The following is a 25412-nucleotide window of genomic DNA, read 5'->3' as shown; positions in this document are numbered from 1 at the left end:
TCCAACAAAATCCTAATGTCTCTACAAAGTCTAGCGCTTAAAAAAAAATCTAATGATTCTACACATCTACGGAACTTTTAGACCATCAGATAAAGTGAGATGTCTGGAAAGGGCTATTTGATAAACTCCGGAATGTTAGATTTAAACACAAATATCAAAATGCCTTTCCTTCTTTTTGACGATGCGTGATCGGTTGCGAACAAATGTCGGGTCATTGAAGAGGGGGTATATTGTTTATGAAGAATCTAAAATTATAATTTTTTTTAAAATTAGGGGGAAATAAAATTAATTTACAAGCTACTATTAGATTCAATACTCACTTTCAGTTTTGGGAATAATATATTCTTAAAAAAGAGATATGACTGCAGAAGTTTAGGGAAAAAAAATGTGCAATTTAATTGAGATTTTTTTTTTAAATCTTAGATTTATTATTCAGAATTTATGAGGCATAAAATTAAATTGAACTCAATTACGTATTATATATATTACTAATGAGTTGCTCATCTGTAAAATAGTTTTGAATTTAGTAATAAGTCATGCATATAATTGTGGGAATTTATTTAACAGTTAATTTTATTTTGACGCAATCTTTCTTACTGCTTTTGTTTTCAATCCACGCTTTCTTGCCAGAATGAGATTTCAGTTTCGCGGGTTATGCAAAGTAGGGTAGAAAGATACTCGTACTATTTAAGCTGGTGCTTGAGTTACTTATGATAGAGCGTGTTCTGTCTTCAGGCACAGCGTGCATATTAATTGCCAGTTAGTATACGTCAGTGGTATTAGACAAGAGCGGACTACGCGTTAGATTATCTCTATGCAGCTTCGGCTCATTTATTCAACTTAGAATTAGTTTTTAATTTTATATTTCTGTTTTGAGTTACCGCCAACAGTAATGGCTTAGAATTTTTTTTAAAGCACCAGGAGTGCCGACTGTAAATAAATTTTCTTGAATTGAATAAAACACCTTTTCCACATGTTGTTATTGATACAGTTGAACTTAGTGAATAGTCGTTTCACACATTAGATATGACATTAGATCATTAATTCAAGTAAAGATCTAGTCAACAAAGTAAATTAAATTTAGCTAGAATCTTTTCTAGCTATAATTTTCCTTTTTGGATTATGTATCTACAAATTAAAATTATTTATTGAGAAATTTTCAGATAAATAATAAATATCCCACGGTTTGTTTTAATTTAACTTTTTTTCACAATTAAATCCCTGTTGTGCAAGAGTCATTCATTTTTATGAGAATACCAAGAAAACAACATATTTCACTATAAATTTCGATTATGGCATCCTGTCATCAAAAGCATCGAGACAACACGTAGTGATTCGGTAGCTTAAAATGTTGTTATGTGCACTTTCCTTTCTCACTTTTTTTAGTCCAAACGAGCAATTTGCCCAGAACGATTATTAATTTCGTTTTGGCATTTTGCGTCGATTCACGATAAGCGTTGTTTCACTTTTCAAATTGTTGCCACCAAATATTATCGCCCTGTATTATGTTTAAAGAAATTAAGTAATGAAAAATCTGCATGAATGTATGTATGTTTCTCGCACTGTGATAAAACAACGGTACCTAGAGCCATCAACATTTGAATAACGTAATTTTCCACAGAATATGGCCACGCGGAAGCCCTAATTTGAATTTGAAATTGTTTTATTATCAATTCCGTATTTTGTAACACTTCAACGAATTTTTGATTGACAAACTTAACGAGTTCAAACCGAGTAATGGCAACACTGCATGGAAAAAAAAATATCTCCAGGGCGCGAGACTCTTTAAACATAATACCGGAAAAATATGGAAATTCTAAAGATCGGAAAATCAGAAATTCTAAAGATATGCTCATTTTACAATTATTATGCGATATTAGTAGTATAAAAATGGGGGTTCTGCGGCAGGTGGATCAGTGGATCAGGGGGCGTGGTCAATGACATCACAGAGGGCGGGGCCAAAGGCAACGTCATCACACTAGGAGGCGTGGTTTCGAGTGGAGTTGAGTTGTTGGTAGACTGCTGATTGAGTTGTAGACCTCCTGCTTTTCATTTAAAGTTAGTTTTTTTATATTGGCAACGGGAAATATTTTCTGCATCTTAATTTTGATGATATAGCGATGCTGCCCTCTATTAATGAAAAAGTGAATTATATGTTTTAGATATATATTTTTTAAGTCTGGTGTTAAAATTATTCAATGCGCGACTCTGAAAACAATGTAAAAGAAACAAATATAAAAAAGACTTTCCTTTAATGATAGTTCATCATGTCATGAAAATGAAACTACAAGATAATTTGTTTTTGTTACTCAATTTTATTCTGATACTTTTATCCTTTCTAGTTTTCCATGAAACTTTAACTTATTTCTTAGGTTTTCTGTTCATAATAACATATTCATTTACTGTCATATTTTTTTAATACTTAACGTTTCTAATTTGTAATATTTTATTTAATTTCCACATACTATTTTTTTTTCCCACCTTTCATAAATTTCAGCATACCCTGATTTTTAACTTATATGTTATATTTCACAAACGTTCCCGCACGTGCTGTTTATTTGTTACATTACTTAATTTTAGATGCAATTTCACACTTTTTTTAACGTTATAATGTTCAATATATTCTGAATTTTAACTTCATTTACTTTTTTTAAACCATTCTAGTATTCTATACACACTTTAACTTAGTGGTATGAAATTGTATTTAAAAAGAAACGTTTATTTTTCATGATCTTAGTTCTTTGACTAAATTTCCTACAGAATTTCTAATTTCTTTCACATGTTCAACAATATTTTCCTTATATTACCGAATATTTTTTTAAAAACTTAAGTCTATAACTGTTAATTGCTTTTTTTACGTTCACGATTTCCCTTCTGTGTTTATATTTCTTAATTCTAGTTTAACTTATTTATTATAATGTTTTTATTTCTGTCTCATCACTCGTAATTCCAACATTTTATCCCTTTTTATTCATTTTAACGATATGGATTGTTTTCATTTACTCCATATTCAAATATTTCCTTACAATTTTTATAATACTTGTTTTATTCCTCGATCATAATAGATCATCTACAGGTTTTACTCAGAAATTTCCATTCACAACTTTACAGTTTAATACCATTTATATCTAATTGTATTTCTTTCTCATATAGTTTTATGGTCTTAAAAGTTTCTAACATCATATTTAGTTTTAAATCCCGATTACCTTTAAGTGTGTTGATAATTTTCATTTCTAATTTTACAACCACGTTCAGTGTTTCATCCACACATACCAAAATATTTCTTACATTTTCTGATATTTAGTTTATGTCATATTTCAGTACTTCAAATGAATTTACACTGCTCACACTATTATTTTTTCATATTTTAGAGACACTAACTATACTAATTTTACTGTTTTTCCTGCACTAATTGCATCTATGTCAGCACTCATGATAAACTAGCAATTGTTTTGCATCACATGCATAAAGAAATTCTTAAAACCAACTTTTTCAATATCGTACTCAAATTACTGTTTTCCAGATAGGAATTACCAGTATTCTTTGGTTTTACTCTGTTACATCTTTTTAAATTTTAACATCTTACTTTTAATTCTAACATACATCTTTTAAACAGATTTTTCTTTTAATGATAGCCTTACCTTATTTGTTCAAATTAATTCTATCATTCACCTTCTTTACTACATTTCAGTACCTTCATAATTCACTATGGAAACGCAATGTCTTTCACTGACATTCTGTTTAATAATACCACAAGTTTCCTTAATTGACAAAAAGCGAATTATTTCTCATTTCAAAATAGAACTACTATATTTTTGCACAAACATTTCCTTTATCCATTCAAGCCACCCCTTAACCTGTAACTGACGTAGCGATAGGAAAGGAGATTCTTATCATATGCTCTTTCGACATTTGAGGTTTCTAGAACTTCTTTGACAGGTATATCAATACGATCAGAAAATATACTTAACACTTTTACCCAGTTTAAAGGCAACATACTGTTATAAGAATGGTTTTAGTTAAATTTATAACACAAATAAACGCATTTTGTGCTAAATAGGCATAAACATTTAGATTCAGAATATTTCTTTTTAATCCGATGTAAGACTTGAATTTCATTCATGATACGGATTGTCTCTTGATTTTCTTTTTGTTTACCTTACACTAATAGAAAATTTTTATTTTACAAGTTCAGCTTTTAATGAAAGAGAAATAAAAACTACGATACACCTGCTGATTTTAAGAAAAGGAACTTTGGTATATTTCTGGAAATGTAAATGCTTTTAGAGTTTTCTTTCAATAACGTTGATTTTCATTACTTTACTAACTTCAATAATTCTCTTATTAGCTAATATGAATGAAAGAAGATTGTCAAAAATGTGACACAGTATAATTCTTACGAACATATGTACCTTTACCAGCATACAGATATTACCGATTGAAATAAAGAAAGATACAGATATTTTACTCCAATCTACACTAAATTAAAAAAAAATATTTAAACTTTCATACATTCCAAAGAATAAACGAAAACTCAATAGATATTGTCATGTTTGTATATATGAGATAAAAGTTTTATGAATGGTATTTAAAGTTATGCTTAGAACTTCATAAAAGCGAACATTCACTATGTTAATACACATATCATCAGTTATTTACATTAATCAATGTAATATTAATCATTACATGTACTATATGCATATATATTTAAAGTTTAATTGTCTTACAATTGAATAATTAACTATTGAGAGAAAGAGGTTCATATCTTACACTATTTAATTCACATGGAACAAATTTTTCCATCAACCACATTGAACCAAGTTTATTAAATTCGCCAAAGCTCTTTTATTTCTGCATTTTCACACTCACGACACATTTTAAATGTAACTGTTGATTACCATTTCAAACACCGATATCATAACTCAGTGTTAACTCAGTGTAACTACATCATAACTCATTTTTTCCCTACTAACTACAATTTTATATATTCAAGAAGTACATCTAAGACATGATCATTTTCTATGTTCTAGGAAATCGATTCAGTTGCGAACATACTATTAAGACTTGCGATTTTAGAAGACTTGCATGTATTAACGATGTCAACGTTTCTTCGTTTTTATAAGATTCACATCAAATCATGTCGCATTCGAATGTGGTGTAAGAGATCACTTTTTCTTTTAAACACTTGTAAACAATGGATGCAATTTATAAGAAGAGAAGTATCATGCTGTTTCAAAAAATCATCATCAGCATATTTCTGTTTCTTTTGACACCGGCAAAATTAAAAAAAAAAAAGGTTCGTGAGATTTTCTTCAAATTCTGTTTTACTTGAAAAAATGTCCGAACATTCAATACGATGTAAAGATTCATATTGTTTTAAATTCTTATGCTCACTAAATATTTTTTATCACGATTTACTCTTAAAAGTAACTTTATAAGTTTTCATATCCTTTTTACATGAAAAGAACTTGTGATTATTCACTACAAAATTCTAAGACGAGAAGCTTCGCGACTTTTCAAACTACAAACTTAAATTTCTTAGGACATACACTACATCTGATGTTTCTTTCATGAGATTTCAAATATCTCTTCAGATTACTCGTATTCAAGAAACCTTACAAATATATCAAATAAGTTCAGCGAATAATCGCTTCATAAACTCTTAAATTTTCAACACGAGTGAATCACTTGAAGCATATACTGCACTGTAAACATACAATACTTAAAAAAATTGTTATAAAAAATAAAAATACATTCATTTCACCAAGAAGCTTTTCTATTTAAATACATTTATTTATTTCCAAAGAACAAGTTTCTGTATTATACATAAAATATACTTAGGATTTTCTTTCATTAGTTAATATCAAATTAACAACAATATCCATTTACTGATATTTGATATACATGTTTGCTTTAAAATTAAAACTAAAATTTCAATATATTTCTATTAAAAAAAACATAAGGAAAAAAAATACTCATAACATCAACCAAAGACAGAAATTTAAATAGAATAGCTGTACTTATATTAGTGCATTTTTATAATATTCATAACATTTCGATTCAAAAAACCTATTACAAAATAAATGAAACATTTTTTTCTGCATTAAAGAATCTCTTATATTTTTAAAATTAATACATAAAAATATATCTTCCCCAATATATTTAATTCTATCCTCAACACTTATTATTATACATCAGGAATAATTTCTTTCAATTTTTTTAAAATATCACAGTTTACTTTTAGGTATGTAGGTTTTAGTTTAAAAGAATTTTCATCTTGTTTAAAAACTTGTTGAAAAATACACTCACCTTCTTTGTTGAAAACTGCCAACTCATTATTTCAAATGATGCTGGCAGTCGTATAGACAAGATTAAATCATATATTTTTGAGGAAAATTCTTGCCATGTTGCAGGAGTTATAACAACACCGCGTGTAGTAGGGTATAATATTTTATTTTGTTCCACACATTCACGTAGATGAATGTTCATTCTGTTTTCAAACTGATTTATGGACACAAAATATCCCCAACCAAGAGTCCACTGTGCAATCAACTTCGAACTTTCTTTTTTCTGTTCTCGATTATTCGGCATGAAGATATTTTCAGGAACAGACTTCATATAGCGGGCAAACTAGTCATCGTCTGGAAGTTCATCCTCATTATCTTCCAAGCGTCGTTTTTTAATTTTCGAAATTTTTATGTTTCGGAATGTGATACTAATTCTAGGATCTTTAACGTCAGGTTGAGAGGGTATTCCGTGCATCCAAAATTGATTCGTTGGGGGTTTCATTACAAGGAGAGTTCCATGAGTTAGGTCCACGCTTCGAGATGTGAAATTTCGCCTGGTAAATACCATTTGACGTTTTGCACCTAAACTGATGATAGGTATATCACTTTCAGGTTCGAGACAAGTTTCATTGTCTTTATGCGTTGAAATTTTCGCCACTCCGTCAGGATAATAGTTCAATAAAGCAAAATTATATTTTTTGCCAGTTATCGTTTCAACATAATCTTTTACATTTAGAAGAGTTTGAGTCCATGGTTCTGCACAAATGCTCGTTCCAGAGAATTCGTAACTAAGTCCTTCATCACCAAAACCGAGTACTTTTCTTCGTGGAACATACTGAGTCCCATTAATTTCAAAACTAATATTTTTAAAATCATAATTTGATAGTTCATCTAGCAAAATATCAGCTTCATTTCGTGAATAAAATTCTTCGTATAATTCCACATTTAACTCTGTATCACATATATTCATCATATTCGCTTCTGAATCTAACGACAATTCTGAATGATATAGAAATACGTAGCATTCTTAAATAGCAAAAATTATTTAAAACATACATTAACGAAATGATTTCATCAACACTTATCTTAATACATTCTTGTCATGTCTTGTTTGTGAAGCCAGTTTTTCCGGCGTCATATGTGTAAAAATAATCATGATAGGATAGTGGGAAAGAGTTATAGTGTCCTAATGTTGTTATTCTGAACCTCGATATTACATATATGCATAAGGAGAATCTTAAAAGCATCATCCACTTATCATGATAGAGTAATGTAAAATTTCTAAAACTCTGATAATCATACGCGAAAGAATGTATTATCTTAAGGTTGTTGTTGCTATTCCAAGTTTGACAATACATACAGAAGTGAAGGAAGACCCTTGATAAGTGCTGCACGTTATCATGATAACGTGAAGTCTACAGCGCTTATCAAGGATCTTCCTTCACTTCTGTATGTACTGTCAAATTTGGAATAGCAACAACAACCTTAAGATAATACATTCTTTCGCGTATGATTATCAGAGTTTTAGAAATTTTACATTACTCTATCATGATAAGTGGATGATGCTTTTAAGATTCTCCTTATGCATATATGTAATATCGAGGTTCAGAATAACAACATTAGGACACTATAACTCTTTCCCACTATCCTATCATGATTATTTTTACACATATGACGCCGGAAAGACTGGCTTCACAAACAAGACATGACAAGAATGTATTACGATAAGTGTTGATGAAATCATTTCGTTAATGTATGTTTTAAATAATTTTTGCTATTTAAGAATGCTACGTATTTCTATATCATTCAGAATTGTCGTTAGATTCAGAAGCGAATATGAGGAATATATGTGATACAGAGTTAAATGTGGAATTATACGAAGAATTTTATTCACGAAATGAAGCTGATATTTTGCTAGATGAACTATCAAATTATGATTTTAAAAATATTTGTTTTGAAATTAATGGGACTCAGTATGTTCCACGAAGAAAAGTACTCGGTTTTGGTGATGAAGGACTTAGTTACGAATTCTCTGGAACAAGCATTTGTGCAGAACCATGGACTCAAACTCTTCTAAATGTAAAAGATTATGTTGAAACGATAACTGGCAAAAAATATAATTTTGTTTTATTGAACTATTATCCTGACGGAGTGGCGAAAATTTCAACGCATAAAGACAACGAAACTTGTCTCGAACCTGAAAGTGATATACCTATCATCAGTTTAGGTGCAAAACGTCAAATGGTATTTACCAGGCGAAATTTCACATCTCGAAGCGTGGACTTAACTCATGGAACTCTCCTTGTAATGAAACCCCCAACGAATCAATTTTGGATGCACGGAATACCCTCTCAACCTGACGTTAAAGATCCTAGAATTCGTATCACATTCCGAAACATAAAAATTTCGAAAATTAAAAAACGACGCTTGGAAGATAATGAGGATGAACTTCCAGAGGATGACTGGTTTGCCCACTATATGAAGTCTGTTCCTGAAAATATCTTCATGCCGAATAATCGAGAACAGAAAAAAGAAAGTTCGAAGTTGATTGCACAGTGGACTCTTGGTTGGGGATATTTTGTGTCCATAAATCAGTTTGAAAACAGAATGAACATTCATCTACGTGAATGTGTGGAACAAAATAAAAATATTATACCCTACTACACGCGGTGTTGTTATAACTCCTGCAACATGGCAAGAATTTTCCTCAAAAATATATGAATTTAATCTTGTCTATACGACTGCCAGCATCATTTGCAATAATGAGTTGGTAGTTTTCAACAAGTTTTTAAACAAGATGAAAATTCTTTTAAACTAAAACCTACATACCTAAAAGTAAACTGTGATATTTTAAAAAAATTGAAAGAAATTATTCCTGATGTATCTAATACTTTATATAAAAGTATTTTTGAAATTATTTTACCGTTGCAAATCAAATGTAAAACCAATTGTTCGGATATGGTAAGTGATGATGATGAACCTTTTAAAGAACTCATAAACTCTATCAAAACTGAATTAAATTCAGTGATTAAAAAACTATTTAAATGCGAAGGTTGTATTGTAAATCATCCTTCACAAACAAGACATGATTGCATTATAATAAGTGTTGAGGATAGAATTAAATATATTGGGAAGATATATTTTTATGTATTAATTTTAAAAATATAAGAGATTCTTTAATGCAGAAAAAAATGTTTCATTTATTTTGTAATAGGTTTTTTGAATCGAAATGTTATGAAGATTATAAAAATGCACTAATATAAGTACAGCTATTCTATTTAAATTTCTGTCTTTGGTTGATGTTATGAGTATTTTTTTTCCTTATGTTTTTTTTAATAGAAATATATAGAAATTTTAGTTTTAATTTTAAAGCAAACATGTATATCAAATATCAGTAAATGGATATTGTTGTTAATTTGATATTAACTAATGAAAGAAAATCCTAAGTATATTTTATGTATAATACAGAAACTTGTTCTTTGGAAATAAATAAATGTATTTAAAAAGAAAAGCTTCTTGGTGAAATGAATGTATTTTTATTTTTTATAACAATTTTTTTAAGTATTGTATGTTTACAGTGCAGTATATGCTTCAAGTGATTCACTCGTGTTGAAAATTTAAGAGTTTATGAAGCGATTATTCGCTGAACTTATTTGATATATTTGTAAGGTTTCTTGAATACGAGTAATCTGAAGAGATATTTGAAATCTCATGAAAGAAACATCAGATGTAGTGTATGTCCTAAGAAATTTAAGTTTGTAGTTTGAAAAGTCGCGAAGCTTCTCGTCTTAGAATTTTGTAGTGAATAATCACAAGTTCTTTTCATGTAAAAAGGATATGAAAACTTATAAAGTTACTTTTAAGAGTAAATCGTGATAAAAAATATTTAGTGAGCATAAGAATTTAAAACAATATGAATCTTTACATCGTATTGAATGTTCGGACATTTTTTCAAGTAAAACAGAATTTGAAGAAAATCTCACGAACCTTTTTTTTTTTTTTTTTTAATTTTGCCGGTGTCAAAAGAAACAGAAATATGCTGATGATGATTTTTTGAAACAGCATGATACTTCTCTTCTTATAAATTGCATCCATTGTTTACAAGTGTTTAAAAGAAAAAGTGATCTCTTACACCACATTCGAATGCGACATGATTTGATGTGAATCTTATAAAAACGAAGAAACGTTGACATCGTTAATACATGCAAGTCTTCTAAAATCGCAAGTCTTAATAGTATGTTCGCAACTGAATCGATTTGCTAGAACATAGAAAATGATCATGTCTTAGATGTACTTCTTGAATATATAAAATTGCAGTTAGTAGGGAAAAAATGAGTTATGATGTAGTTACACTGAGTTAACACTGAGTTATGATATCGGTGTTTGAAATGGTAATCAACAGTTACATTTAAAATGTGTCGTGAGTGTGAAAATGCAGAAATAAAAGAGCTTTGGCGAATTTAATAAACTTGGTTCAATGTGGTTGATGGAAAAATTTGTTCCATGTGAATTAAATAGTGTAAGATATGAACCTCTTTCTCTCAATAGTTAATTATTCAATTGTAAGACAATTAAACTTTAAATATATATGCATATAGTACATGTAATGATTAATATTACATTGATTAATGTAAATAACTGATGATATGTGTATTAACATAGTGAATGTTCGCTTTTATGAAGTTCTAAGCATAACTTTAAATACCATTCATAAAACTTTTATCTCATATATACAAACATGACAATATCTATTGAGTTTTCGTTTATTCTTTGGAATGTATGAAAGTTTAAATATTTTTTTTTTTAATTTAGTGTAGATTGGAGTAAAATATCTGTATCTTTCTTCATTTCAATCGGTAATATCTGTATGCTGGTAAAGGTATATATGTTCGTAAGAATTATACTGTGTCACATTTTTGACAATCTTCTTTCATTCATATTAGCTAATAAGAGAATTATTGAAGTTAGTAAAGTAATGAAAATCAACGTTATTGAAAGAAAACTCTAAAAGCATTTACATTTCCAGAAATATACCAAAGTTCCTTTTCTTAAAATCAGCAGGTGTATCGTAGTTTTTATTTCTCTTTCATTAAAAGCTGAACTTGTAAAATAAAAATTTTCTATTAGTGTAAGGTAAACAAAAAGAAAATCAAGAGACAATCCGTATCATGAATGAAATTCAAGTCTTACATCGGATTAAAAAGAAATATTCTGAATCTAAATGTTTATGCCTATTTAGCACAAAATGCGTTTATTTGTGTTATAAATTTAACTAAAACCATTCTTATAACAGTATGTTGCCTTTAAACTGGGTAAAAGTGTTAAGTATATTTTCTGATGGTACTGATATACCTGTCAAAGAAGTTCTAGAAACCTCAAATGTCGAAAGAGCATATGATAAGAATCTCCTTTCCTATGGCTACGTCAGTTACAGGTTAAGGGGTGGCTTGAATGGATAAAGGAAATGTTTGTGCAAAAATATAGTAGTTCTATTTTGAAATGAGAAATAATTCGCTTTTTGCCAATTAAGGAAACTTGTGGTATTATTAAACAGAATGTCAGTGAAAGACATTGCGTTTGCATAGTGAATTATGAAGGTACTGAAATGTAGTAAAGAAGGTGAATGAAAGAATTAATTTGAACAAATAAGGTAAGGCTATCATTAAAAGAAAAATCTGTTTAAAAGATGTATGTTAGAATTAAAAGTAAGATGTTAAAATTTAAAAAGATGTAACAGAGTAAAACCAAAGAATACTGGTAATTCCTATCTGGAAAACAGTAATTTGAGTACGATATTGAAAAAGTTGGTTTTAAGAATTTCTTTATGCATGTGATGCAAAACAATTGCTAGTTTATCATGAGTGCTGACATAGATGCAATTAGTGCAGGAAAAACAGTAAAATTAGTATAGTTAGTGTCTCTAAAATATGAAAAAATAATAGTGTGAGCAGTGTAAATTCATTTGAAGTACTGAAATATGACATAAACTAAATATCAGAAAATGTAAGAAATATTTTGGTATGTGTGGATGAAACACTGAACGTGGTTGTAAAATTAGAAATGAAAATTATCAACACACTTAAAGGTAATCGGGATTTAAAACTAAATATGATGTTAGAAACTTTTAAGACCATAAAACTATATGAGAAAGAAATACAATTAGATATAAATGGTATTAAACTGTAAAGTTGTGAATGGAAATTTCTGAGTAAAACCTGTAGATGATCTATTATGATCGAGGAATAAAACAAGTATTATAAAAATTGTAAGGAAATATTTGAATATGGAGTAAATGAAAACAATCCATATCGTTAAAATGAATAAAAAGGGATAAAATGTTGGAATTACGAGTGATGAGACAGAAATAAAAACATTATAATAAATAAGTTAAACTAGAATTAAGAAATATAAACACAGAAGGGAAATCGTGAACGTAAAAAAAGCAATTAACAGTTATAGACTTAAGTTTTTAAAAAAATATTCGGTAATATAAGGAAAATATTGTTGAACATGTGAAAGAAATTAGAAATTCTGTAGGAAATTTAGTCAAAGAACTAAGATCATGAAAAATAAACGTTTCTTTTTAAATACAATTTCATACCACTAAGTTAAAGTGTGTATAGAATACTAGAATGGTTTAAAAAAAGTAAATGAAGTTAAAATTCAGAATATATTGAACATTATAACGTTAAAAAAAGTGTGAAATTGCATCTAAAATTAAGTAATGTAACAAATAAACAGCACGTGCGGGAACGTTTGTGAAATATAACATATAAGTTAAAAATCAGGGTATGCTGAAATTTATGAAAGGTGGGAAAAAAAATAGTATGTGGAAATTAAATAAAATATTACAAATTAGAAACGTTAAGTATTAAAAAAATATGACAGTAAATGAATATGTTATTATGAACAGAAAACCTAAGAAATAAGTTAAAGTTTCATGGAAAACTAGAAAGGATAAAAGTATCAGAATAAAATTGAGTAACAAAAACAAATTATCTTGTAGTTTCATTTTCATGACATGATGAACTATCATTAAAGGAAAGTCTTTTTTATATTTGTTTCTTTTACATTGTTTTCAGAGTCGCGCATTGAATAATTTTAACACCAGACTTAAAAAATATATATCTAAAACATATAATTCACTTTTTCATTAATAGAGGGCAGCATCGCTATATCATCAAAATTAAGATGCAGAAAATATTTCCCGTTGCCAATATAAAAAAAAACTAACTTTAAATGAAAAGCAGGAGGTCTACAACTCAATCAGCAGTCTACCAACAACTCAACTCCACTCGAAACCACGCCTCCTAGTGTGATGACGTTGCCTTTGGCCCCGCCCTCTGTGATGTCATTGACCACGCCCCCTGATCCACTGATCCACCTGCCGCAGAACCCCGATTTTTATACTACTGATATTTCTCTCGAACTGAATTTTAGGCTTTAAGTGCAACGAATATGATATTTAATAAATAAAGGTGACACACAAAATGCTAAAAAAAAGTCCCTTTGGACGTAATTTAAAAATTTGAAACCTTACAGAATTTTTTAGTTGTATACATTTTTTTAATTAATTTTTTCTTCACCAATGTATGCTTACAAGTTTTTCCTTAAAATTTCCCCGTGTCATCCTTAAACGATATGCATGCCGTTGACTTTATTTTATAATAAACGTTTCAATTTGTTTTTGTTAATTAATTTTTGCCCAGTATTAAGGAGAAATGATGCTATTTTAATGTGTATTACATATTGTTGCATTTGATCTCTGTACATCCCTATTTTTAACACAATAGCAATTATAATTTGTTTCCACAAAACGATTTCTTTAGTTATTTGAAAATTTATTAAATACACCTGATAGTTTCTCAGAAGAACAAATATTTGAAGCTATAACTTTATTCTTTGTTGTAAACAGAAATGTGAGTTATATTTACGTTTGACAAATAATTCCTTTCATCATTTGGTAAATAATAACTAATGTTTCCATTTAATTAACAAAGAGCAGTATTGTTTTCTTAACCTTTGTATTCTTTATGCGAAGGAAACTGCTCAGTAAACTGATCTTAACTTTTTATAAAGATTGATTTTATGTACGAATGAGCCAGAAAGCTCGTTCTTTCTCAGTTGCCTTTAAGTTTCAAAATGCACTAATGTTCATACACGTTATTCATGTTTTGTGAACAATAGAGTAGAATATTGCACAAATGAAAACTACGCGAATTGCTGCTCCTTACAAAACCGTTTGAATTTCTAACTACTAGTAAGGAAGCATTTGCATATAATACGGCAGATAAATTTCTATGTGTAGCTGAAAATTTGAAAATTTAAGTTTAAATAAATCTATTCTGTTTTAATGCAAATTAAAATTTAAAATAATATTAAAATTAATAACAAAAAGTTTAAATTTCAAAAATTTCAAAATTATAAAAATTTAGATTGCATAAAAACGAAAATCATAATGATTGTAAAATTAGCGGTGGCAACAAACACGTCGTCGAAAGCTGCCCGTTGACCAGTCCTTTGACGTTTGATCTGTCCTTTGACCAGAAAATACAGCCATGATGATTTAATGTCATTTATCATTCCAAAGATTATTAAGATTGCTCACGCTTCCGTGGAATTTTTAAATAAAAATTGAGAAGTATATAATCTATATAATTGTACTTTTTTATAATTTACTTTTTATTTTGAGTTGATTAACTAACTAATTATTTTAATTTCGTTTCAGATGTTTATTTAAATTTTAAAAGAAAAATAATCCATGGGTCTTACTGTTTCAGTTCATTTTCTCAATAGAATTTAGTCTCAAATTTTTCTAAGAGTTAAATTTTGTGTTAAACCTTACCTACTCTCCTGGGCTCATATCAAAATTTTTACTCTGAGCAGAAGTTTAATTAGAAAGCAGAAGTTTATTTAGTTAGAAAAAAATTTAAAAGCATGCGACATACAGCTGGATTTTAAACTCCTCGCTGAAGACACTTTTTCTCAGCACAAAGGTAAAAGGCGTTTATTTTTCTTCAACCACACACTTATGTTCGTTTGTTCCATAATTTGCTTCATGCAAAATTCCTCACGAGGCCCGTTTAGGACATAATGTATTTCTCCCGCCTTGTATGCATGCCTTCGTGGTGCTGTGGTCAGCACACTCGGCGCGTATTCGAGAAGTCCGTGGTTCGAGTCCTGGCGAGGGCATTGCTCATTTCTCATCTCTCCTGCTTTAAAAAAACCTAATGTCTCTACAAGGATTATTTCAGTTTACAGGAAATCACAATGGATGTAATAAAAATCCTGTATAAACACACAAGCATCAAAGAAGTTTAATCTTAACTGTGGCCTGTTGGAGCGTTCGTCCTATAGTGATGTCTTACTGAGAAAGAGTTCCTGTTGAATCTCTGGGGCCAGAAACTAAGCAACAGGTTGTGATGTTAGTACATAATTTTCAGCTGTAATGCAGACTGACCATGTATTTAATTTTTAATAAACTTTTAATAAGAAAAGTCATTGTTGTAGTTTGCTTTGTAATACCAAGTTTTAATGAACTTTTAATAAGATAAGTCATTGTTGTAGTTTGCATTGTAATACCAAGTTTTAAATGAACTTTTAATAAGGTAAGTCATTGTTGTAGTTTGCATTGTAATACCAGTTGCAAACTACTAGGAATGGCCTAATAAATTTTTGATTTCGATTTTGTTCTGAATTGCGTTTGCTAGTGTTTACAGTTAAAACACTGTAAAGGGTTATAACTTGTAAACATCTTATAATAATTAGATGTGTTTTCTGATGTGTTATGGGGCCACTTTGAGTCAATTTCACATCATAGTATTACAGGGTCATTTATGCTAATTTTTTATAACTACTCGGTCTTATTAAATTTGGTTTCTGGGACTTTGAATTAATTTTACGGAAGTGTTAAATTTGTAAGAATTTTTAAAAGTACTTTAATCATATGTTAAGAATCTTAATAGCAGTATGTATATATATATAGTATATAGCTGGCTAACTGTGTTTCTTGTTGGATCAGGAAGATTCATACTATAGCTATTCGGTAAGAGGTTTTGGCCAGGAGGGCTAGCTTGGCCCACAAAATTACTCTAAAAAATATTTCCTGTTTGATAGTAGGGAATCATTTACACCTAGAAATTAGGATTATCATGGTGGTTGGACTTGCACACAGACCTTACACAGCATGTGTTTGTAAAGTCATAATGCAACTTCAGATGCCAGTAAATTTCAGTATACACATGACGATCGAAATGTACTTTAAACTGCATTTTAAAAGATTCTTGTGCATTTTTCAAGTTTTAATATCGTTTAAATATCCGACGATTTGTGAACTATAAACATTCCAGACAACTGATCGGTAGGAAGGGACCAAATGCTTGATATTTTTTGGTCTTATTCTACATGACTACTATTTACATGATCATGATAAAAGAGTTACCTGTTCATAAAATGCACAGGAGTTTATAATTAGAATCAAAGAACAAACAAGCAACAATTAAGGAATATTTTCAGTGAACTGAAAGTTTTTTGATGCGTCATGATAGGTAACCAATCATGGTAAATGACGAAATCGCAACATAAATTTTTAAATATTAGTGACGTTTTTAAATTACTTGTGGAGATTCATTTATTTTTGACTAATAGTTAATTTTTAGTTAAAGCAACTTTTCTTTTATTCCCCTTTCCACCCCCTTTTTCCTGCCAGAATGCTAATAAGATAAAGCGAGTTTATTCAAATTTAAGGGAGAAAGAAGTTCTATTTAAGCGAAGTTTTTGGAAGCTATTTTTAAAACTTATGTTTGCTTGAAGGCCACATTTTTAATTTGACTTCGATTGATTAATTTGATTTGGATTCGATTCTGTGGCATTGAATACTTCTAGCCATTAAGCTTGTTTTGAGGACTTCTACGAGTCAGAGACTACTTCTTGCGCGCTTAAATTATCCTGTGCTAATTTAATTACATTTTATTTTAAGTTTAACATTACTTGTTTAAGTTAAGCCAGAAATATTGGCTTACGTAAACCCTAGTGTGCAACTATACGTGATTGAATAAAGTGTTCTTTACACTCTTCTTCTTAACTTTGTCTATTGTTTTAAGACCTGAGGATGATTCCTCATGCAGTCTTTCTAGAGCTTATTAGTTTATACTACCAAAGAATACGACACTCTATATACTATTATAATATATATAAAAAAAATAAATAATAAATAAAACATTTATTTCTTTTATTAAACGTTAATTAATATTGTATTATTAATCATTAGTTCTTTTAGAAGAGCATTAGTTAGTTCTTTTAGAAATCATTAGTTCTTTTAGAATAGAATATTGCATACATATTAGGTCCACTAATGCAGAAGAAAGTAATACAGCTGAGCACTGGTAATTTGACATGGGTTCGAATGTCGGCGAAAGGACTGGCCGCATGAATGCTTAACAGGTTTCATCCATGTCTAGCGGTGTTTCCGTGGTTCATTTGTAAACCACGGTTCAAGCAGTTTCTCTTAAAAAGAGTTTCACGAAAAGATTCCTGCTCTAAGCAGATCACCCTCGCATGTTTTGAAATATTCACTAAATATTTTATATATATGTACTATTTTAAATATTCTTCTTCATCATCATTTCTTATTGCACAAAAAATACAGAAAACAGTCATAACTGCTATAACAAGAAATATGTAAAATAGTTAAAAATACGGGAAAGAGATGGAAAATAATAAAAATACCTTCACACTTTTTGCCATCCGAGTGCAGCTCGTATCCAATTCTGCATTCACATTTATATCCACCGAGAGTATTTGTGCACTCGTGCTCACATCCGTGGTCGCCCTTGCATTCATCTAGTTCTGTCGAAGAGAGGGGAAGAAAATTAAAATTAATACGATTTTTTCTCAGTCAAAGAAAAAAAAAAAAAAAAAAAAAAACCCAATATTTTAACTTTCTAGGCAATTCATTTTAAATGATTTAAAATTATGCAAATTTCTACGTTAGATTGCTGTTAATTTTAAAGAAATGTCGTTTGCTTTATGAAAGAATCTGACGTTAATCGCTCATCTTCAAGGCACTCTTCTTCTGACTTTGTCTGTTGTCCTAAGACCTGAGGATACAGAAGGATAACATAAACGTTAACGGAAATAATAAATAAAAAATTTGAAAACGTTACCTTGTGTGTAGCATTGATATCAAAATTAGACTAAAAACAACAAATATTTGAAAATAAATCCTACCATCAGCAGAACTTAGTCTCTGCGGTATGCTGGTCTGTTAAGCACAGTTCACACTTGATATTTAACGACTCTAACGGAGCTAACCGGTGCACGGAATACGGATTTATCTAACCTAGCTCGTTCACACTTACTGGAAACGTCCACTAGCGACAGCCAATAAGCGAGCAGAAAATCGTGTGCGCTTTCATTTGTTTACATTTCGTAGCTGACAATGTTTCGCATTGGGAAGCTGCGTGCCGCTGCAGCTGATTTCAAGATGGGTCGGTTGCATGGGCCGACTAGCTCCGTATTGCGTGGAATTCAGAATTTTCAGCTGAGTCCGTTGTGACAAAAAACTGGTTTTTTCTTGCTCATTGGCTGTGTCGGTTGCGTCGGATGTGTCCAGTAGCTCCGATACGTCAGTGTGAACGGCCCTTTACACTAACCATTGCACCACATATATAAGTAATATTTATAATTCATTGCATTTGTTTCGACAGAATGTAATCAAGCTTTATCAAAGCATCGTGGCTAATACTATCGCTATGTAATGTAAGCTGTAAACCACAGAGTGGAACTTTAAATGCTTTAAAAGAAACATCACATGGATCTTTGGTTTTCTCAGTACGACTAAATATATCCTATGCTAGGCAAGTCTGAATGTAACGCAAATGTGTTATGAATGTGAAAGGCTAAACAGAGTGATTGAGCTAAGCATGTATAAACATCTAGAAGCATCAAATTGTACTAAGACAAGTCTGAATCTTTTAGCCATGCAGGATCAGAGACACCATCCGCATGTATTATGAATGTACAGGACGGACGAGAAATCAAAGAAAAGCAACTAACAGAGTATGAGATGTACTGAGGTTACAGGAAGAGTTCAAAGTTGCGTCTACAGAGGCTTTTCCCGCATTTTTAGAATGGCTGCGATAAAAATTTGAACAAATGCAAATATTTTGAAATAAAAATTTCTGACAACAGTTTATTATTTGAAATGATAAATATCGTCTGCGTCTTTAAAATTTAGCCTCCTTTCAAAATGTCGCACGTAAACAAACTGAGAAATGAAGGATATGTTTTTGAATTTACCGAAGACAAGTATTTCTACTACATAAGTCGAAAACTTTGTGAAATTCTTATTAAAATTTCGAAGTGCAGAATAAGCAATATTATTAATCGGATAGGGAAAAGCCGTCAAACATTTTCCATACGGAAAGAAGACTCAACGAATACCGGTACTGCTCCTAATGTTTCGGAAGTTAAATCTTCAGTAATAAGAAAAAAAATCCATTAAAAAATCTAAAAACATAATTAAATATGTTTATGCAAAAAACATACTGCGTTGAGCCACTTTGTCAAAAGTTTCCTTAAATTTCGCTGAGGTATGTGGCCCAACGCAGATTAATTTGTAGAACCATGTATGAAAAAACAGTTTAGCTGGGAATAAGTAGAAATAAATTGTAACTCTTGATGAAGTATGATTTTATCGAAATGACTTACAATAATAAACGTCTTCTTATTATTTACAATGAAGAAAAAAAGGGTACAAAACCTTGTTCCGTCAATACAAAAAAAAAAAAAAAAACGTTTCAGTAAGTGGTTTATGACTGGCGCAGGATTTTCTTATAGTAGGAAGTTGAAAATAAAAAGAATGGAGGTATATCAAGAAAGAGTTAAACGTCCGATATTTATAGAAGAAATTTCATTTCTTTAGTTAATAGACTTTCAAAGAGTGAATCTTCATCAAGTAAATCATCAAGGTAAAACAAAAAGTCATACTTCGAAAAATACCATTGCATTTCTTGAAAAATGAAAACTTAAGCAAGTATTCAAAGTACTGCTGCGTAGTTCCCTCACGTTAAACCTATGAACTACTGCCTTTCTTCTCTTGAAAAGAGATCTTCTAAGCGCAGACCCACCACAGTTGATGGATTCTGGAATGTAGTGGAAGAGGAATGGAAATCAATGCCCTCGGAAATTTTTAGAATAAAATAAAACACTCGCTTAACATCGTACGCGCATGAATTCAGGTACAATCTGAAATATTCTTCACGTACTTTCAGACTTCTGAAGGAACTACAGAAATGCGTGCCACAAGATCCTGATGACTTTCATTGGGAAAAAGGGCTTATACCAGGCCTTTAATATAACGGCAGAAGAAATAATTCAAGATAAGATATAGTAATGAGTCCGATGATTTTCGAGGTGTTTCGTCTGCAAACGATGGTACCGTAAAAGAACAGATAAGCAGTTTTACGGCCGAACAACGCCATCTAGCGCATAAAAATGGTATGCTAATTTCTATAACTACATAATTGTCTGGTGATTTCTTTATATGTTATTTTATACTCTACTATGTATTGTATACTGTGGGTCAGTTTAATTAAATTCTACATGTAACGTTCTGAGTAATCGTCAATTTTGTGAGTTTTGTGAGTCAATTTTGTGAGTTAATTAATGATTAATGATAAGCAGTGTATATTAATATTTCTTCCATGAAGGCTGATGCACGATCTTCGTCAATGGCGCTTACCTGGACAGATAAGCATACCTCGGGTCACTGAGTTGGCAATAATTAGCTTATGGTCGTTTTTGTATAATCAAGTGAATGTTTATCTCAAAAATGGTTTGGCTGTCAAACTTTTCAGTAGTGTTTAAATTGACCAACTTGTTTTTCTGCGCTTTTGTGCTGCCTACGGGACGCGTAACGATCACCTAAATCTTCATACCGCCCACAGGTGAGAGATATCCCCGACATTGGGAAAACATGACATAAAAAAAAACGCACTGATATTTAAAACCACCTAATCAAGAAAACGCAGATTAGCTGCATGAATAAACTAATAATCTTGATTAATAGATTTAAAAAAACCTAACTTAAGTACCTAATTTTACGTATAAAACACATCTTCCTTGCAGAATTTACGCCAAGTTAAGATCACCACGTTCAGGTGTCAGATACTACCTTCCAAGTCTATCATGTAAAGAGAAAACTGCGGGGAAAAAAAGACATCTTCCAACTTACATTTCTAATGAATAAATTTCCTGTTTCGATTTTATTACACTTCATCGTTATTCTTCTCTTTGAATGGGAAAAAATTTTCCACGTTATTCTTTGACAGTTTGGTAAAAAGAGGAGGAAGAAGGTTACTTTTTGACAGCTTATTTTCTTTTGAAGAAGAGCGTGTCACTAGTATTCTACGCTTATTCTTTCCGTTTTTGTTCGGATTTTTTTTTTTCATTTTTAACTTACTTCTTACATTTATTTTATTTTTATGTGATGTAAGGATTTAGTAAAAGAAAGAGAACCATGAAACATACTTTCTATTAAACACGGATTTGCTGTATCTAAAAGGACGCCGTTAGGGTTAAGAAATAAAATGAAATGCAGATTTAAACATTGACCGTTCTATACATTTATTATAAAACTCCAAATTAAAGACGATAATTATTCTAACTGTCTATTCTATAGTTTTTAATCTGATGAACCACAACTTTTTTAAATCATTTTAAAACATATTGGGCTTAAACCTTCTTAAAAAGTTAATTAAAAAATTTTGCAACCCGAACTGACACAAACTCGAAATTACAAAATTGCTGATTTTCTTAATTTATTTTACACATTTATTACGCATTAATTTAGAAGTCAAACAACAAAAACCAGCGTTATATTTTCAAATTTTTACAGGATTAGTTTCAATGGTTTTACCGAAACATCATCCTCAGCTGCAAAAGCGCAAATAAACGAGATAATATATGGTGATTGGATAAGATAAGAGAGAGATTGGACAAGAGTTAAGCTACTGGCGCCATCTGTCGATGAAACGAGAACTAAAACATACTTTCCTTAAAGGCTGAAGGCACACACGAATTGGAATTAGGGTCGTTAACTGGAACACAAAGATTTTTTTGAAAGTGAAATGCCTCTAGAAAATCTAATTCACCAGTGGAAGATGTTTTTTGAATAATTTTGGCTGCAGAAAAATTGAAAGTGTGATTTTCGGGCTGCAGCAGTAGCATACATAATAAATAGCATAAATAGCATAATTTATGCTACTGCAGCAGTAGCATAAATTATGAAAACAAAACATTACTCAAAACATATATTAGAACAATGGTTCTCGGCATTTTTTTATCCCATGAACCTCTTTCACCACTGCTCGAAGATCATTCTCCCCCCCCCTTCCTTTCCAAAATTCGGAAAAAATAAATGCGTATTACATAGATTTTGATTTTTTAAATGTTTTTATAAATTAAACAACAAAATACATAAACTACGTTAATAAATACCCAAACTTGAATAAAAGTAGATTTTATATTCATAAACTAAAACTAATACTTAACACCTAAATAAAAGACTGACCGTCTTTCCCTCTGAAGCTATGAAATTCTCCTAAGGTTAAGAATGTCTATAATAGAACTAGCTTTAAAGATGTAATGCACTTAAGTTGCAATTGTGTTCACAGATCATGCAGCTTTTTTTTTTATTTTTTTTTTATTACTTCCTTGCAAGAAGTAAAGGAAGTATTGTTATCGCGAAACATGTTGAGTATCATATTTCAACGGACCATTTTGACAATTCTCGAACCCTTTTTGATTACTTTTTTACTTGACACCTACACACACGGACAAAATAAAGGATTCATTTTTCCAAAACGGATTTCAAATGGATTTTTTCGTGACGCCTGTACGTACGTATGTATCTCGCTTAACTCAAAACGCTTAGCCACAGAACGTTGAAATTATCAATATGGGGCTGCTGTAACATCTAGTTGTGCACCTCCTTTTTTTATTGCAATCGGCACTACCAAACGTATATATATATTATTTCTTTTTATATATTGGCATTTTTAATCTATGTTTATTGTACTTTCCTTATATATATTTTTTTTTCCGTCGATGTATTTTTCATGTGAGTTAACTTTTCACATATCACAACGGTCAGATTAATTTTTTCGTGCATTAGCAAGTCTTCCAGCATTAATTTTGGCTGTTTTTTCACGTGTTTACAAATTTTTTCCAGTTTTCCAGACAAATTTCTTCTTATTTATGTAATACTGCGTTAAAAATATTTCGTGGAGCTACAGCTCCTGGTAACTTTTTAGCAATGTTTCTACCTACAACTATTATTATTATTATTATTATTATTATTATTATTATTCCCTTTAACCGGCTCATAAGTCCTTATCCGGCCTTTATTTCCGCAATCGTTGGTCGCAGTCATATATTTCCCATTACAGAAATGTTTTAAATGACGAAAATTCGACAATTTCAAATTTAAAAAAAATTAATTTTGGCGAATAATGAAATCTAGCTTTTAATGCTGTCTGTCGGTTCCTATACGTATGCGTGGGAAAGTTTATTACTCGTTATGGGACTATAAAAATACAAGAAGGTAGATCCACGTATGATAAAAATTAGCTAGGCTATTTATTTTCAAAATTTGCAACTTTTGATGTCATTTTCAACTTGCCTTAAGAGATCGGTTAATTAGCCAGAATAATTCGAGGAAACAAGCTTAAATAATATGCAGCGAAAAGTGTGTATAATTTAATAGACCCTACAAGGTAGTCCTATGGTACCTACAGCAAGGTTTCTATATGCACAGTGCAGTCAAAATTTTAATTTCTTTTAAAGGAAAAGCAAAGGTATTTTTAATTCGTTTTCTCTCCCTTCCCCTTTATAATTATTAATTGTGTTTTCAAAGGAGTTTATTAAAATTTATGAAGTCATCGGCCCCTTTTTATTACCATATTCATTTTATTATTATCTTGTCTTAATATGCATGAAAACTCTGTTGCTTATTACATATGTTTTTTTTTTCTGAATAAATGATTTTTATAGCCGTTGGTCGTATTTAACTAAACCTGGACCAATGGAAAAGTTAGAGACTGTGAAGGAGAACGACCGAACTCGGAAATTATTAGACCTTATAAATAATACAATGTAGATACATATTTTTTTTACGCTCACCATTAAAACGCTACATTAAAAATTACTTTTAATACAAAAGTCGAACGGTCTCAGCTTCAAGCCTAAATATTAGGTCAGTATTACATATGTATGGTTGAAATCTAAAATATTCTACGTCGCTTTCACCTGCTCATACAAAAAAAATTTTTAACTTTTTTAATGCCTCGTAAGTTTCGCTAAAGCTCGATAACCTCTCTTGTTCATTTTTATCTATATTTATCGACAAAAAACTAATCCTGAAACCCCTGGAAACTAACAAATATATTCCTAATAATATGTCTACTAATCAAAACTAACAGAAAGTAAATCACAGAAGTTAGCAGAAATAAACTTATTGAAATCTGCAATGACGTAACAATTGAAAATGACCCTATGCAAAGCGTCACTTTTTTACTTTGTTGCCAGATTTACAGAACAGATAAAATGAAATAAACCAAAAATACGTATTTCACTTCCAATTCCCCTTCCCCAAATAGTGGTTTCAAGAAATGATGGTCTGTAAAATAATTAAAACCAATAAAATGCAATGGAATGATTAATGCAATAAAAATAATTATTAGAGAATTGCTGGACGCAAAAATAAAAAATTAGATATGGACGTCACGAGATCCTTCTACGCCAATTATACATATTTTTTCCTCCATTTCATTTAAACTTATTCGGCTCAATTTTTGCCGCGCAGAAATCAAATTGTTTACATTTTTATCTTTTCATTAGAGTCACAAATATAAATACCAGGATAGTTAGATCGCACTAAAAATTAGTTTTCCTTATTTTTCTAAAACTAACTTTTTTTTTTCAAATTTGAGACTGCCAAAATATTCATGTTTTCTTCAATTAAAACAGCTCTGTTTCTAAGGGATATATGTATTAGGAGTGAAACACACACACACACACACACACACAAAAAAAAAAAAAAAAAAAAAAAAAAAAAAATCTGAT

The 25412-nt window shown here is 30.3% G+C and overlaps 1 protein-coding gene across 1 annotated transcript in view; it reads right to left on the bottom strand.

The window, feature by feature from the left end:
- Positions 1 to 25412, bottom strand: part of LOC118200447 (protein tolkin-like) — a 584765-nt gene that overhangs the window by 78829 nt on the left and 480524 nt on the right. Inside the window, exon 12 of the mRNA XM_085819846.1 lies at positions 18015 to 18134. Coding sequence (XP_085675972.1) covers positions 18015 to 18134 — 120 coding nt within the window. The remainder of the gene's footprint in view (positions 1 to 18014; positions 18135 to 25412) is intronic.

This window comes from Stegodyphus dumicola, chromosome 7, assembly GCF_044657685.1.
Source record: "Stegodyphus dumicola isolate Sdum_Otavi_A_Nest chromosome 7, ASM4465768v1".
Taxonomy (NCBI): domain Eukaryota; kingdom Metazoa; phylum Arthropoda; class Arachnida; order Araneae; family Eresidae; genus Stegodyphus; species Stegodyphus dumicola.
The sequence above is the reverse complement of the archived record's forward strand: the minus strand, read 5'-3'. Positions and strand labels throughout refer to the sequence as shown.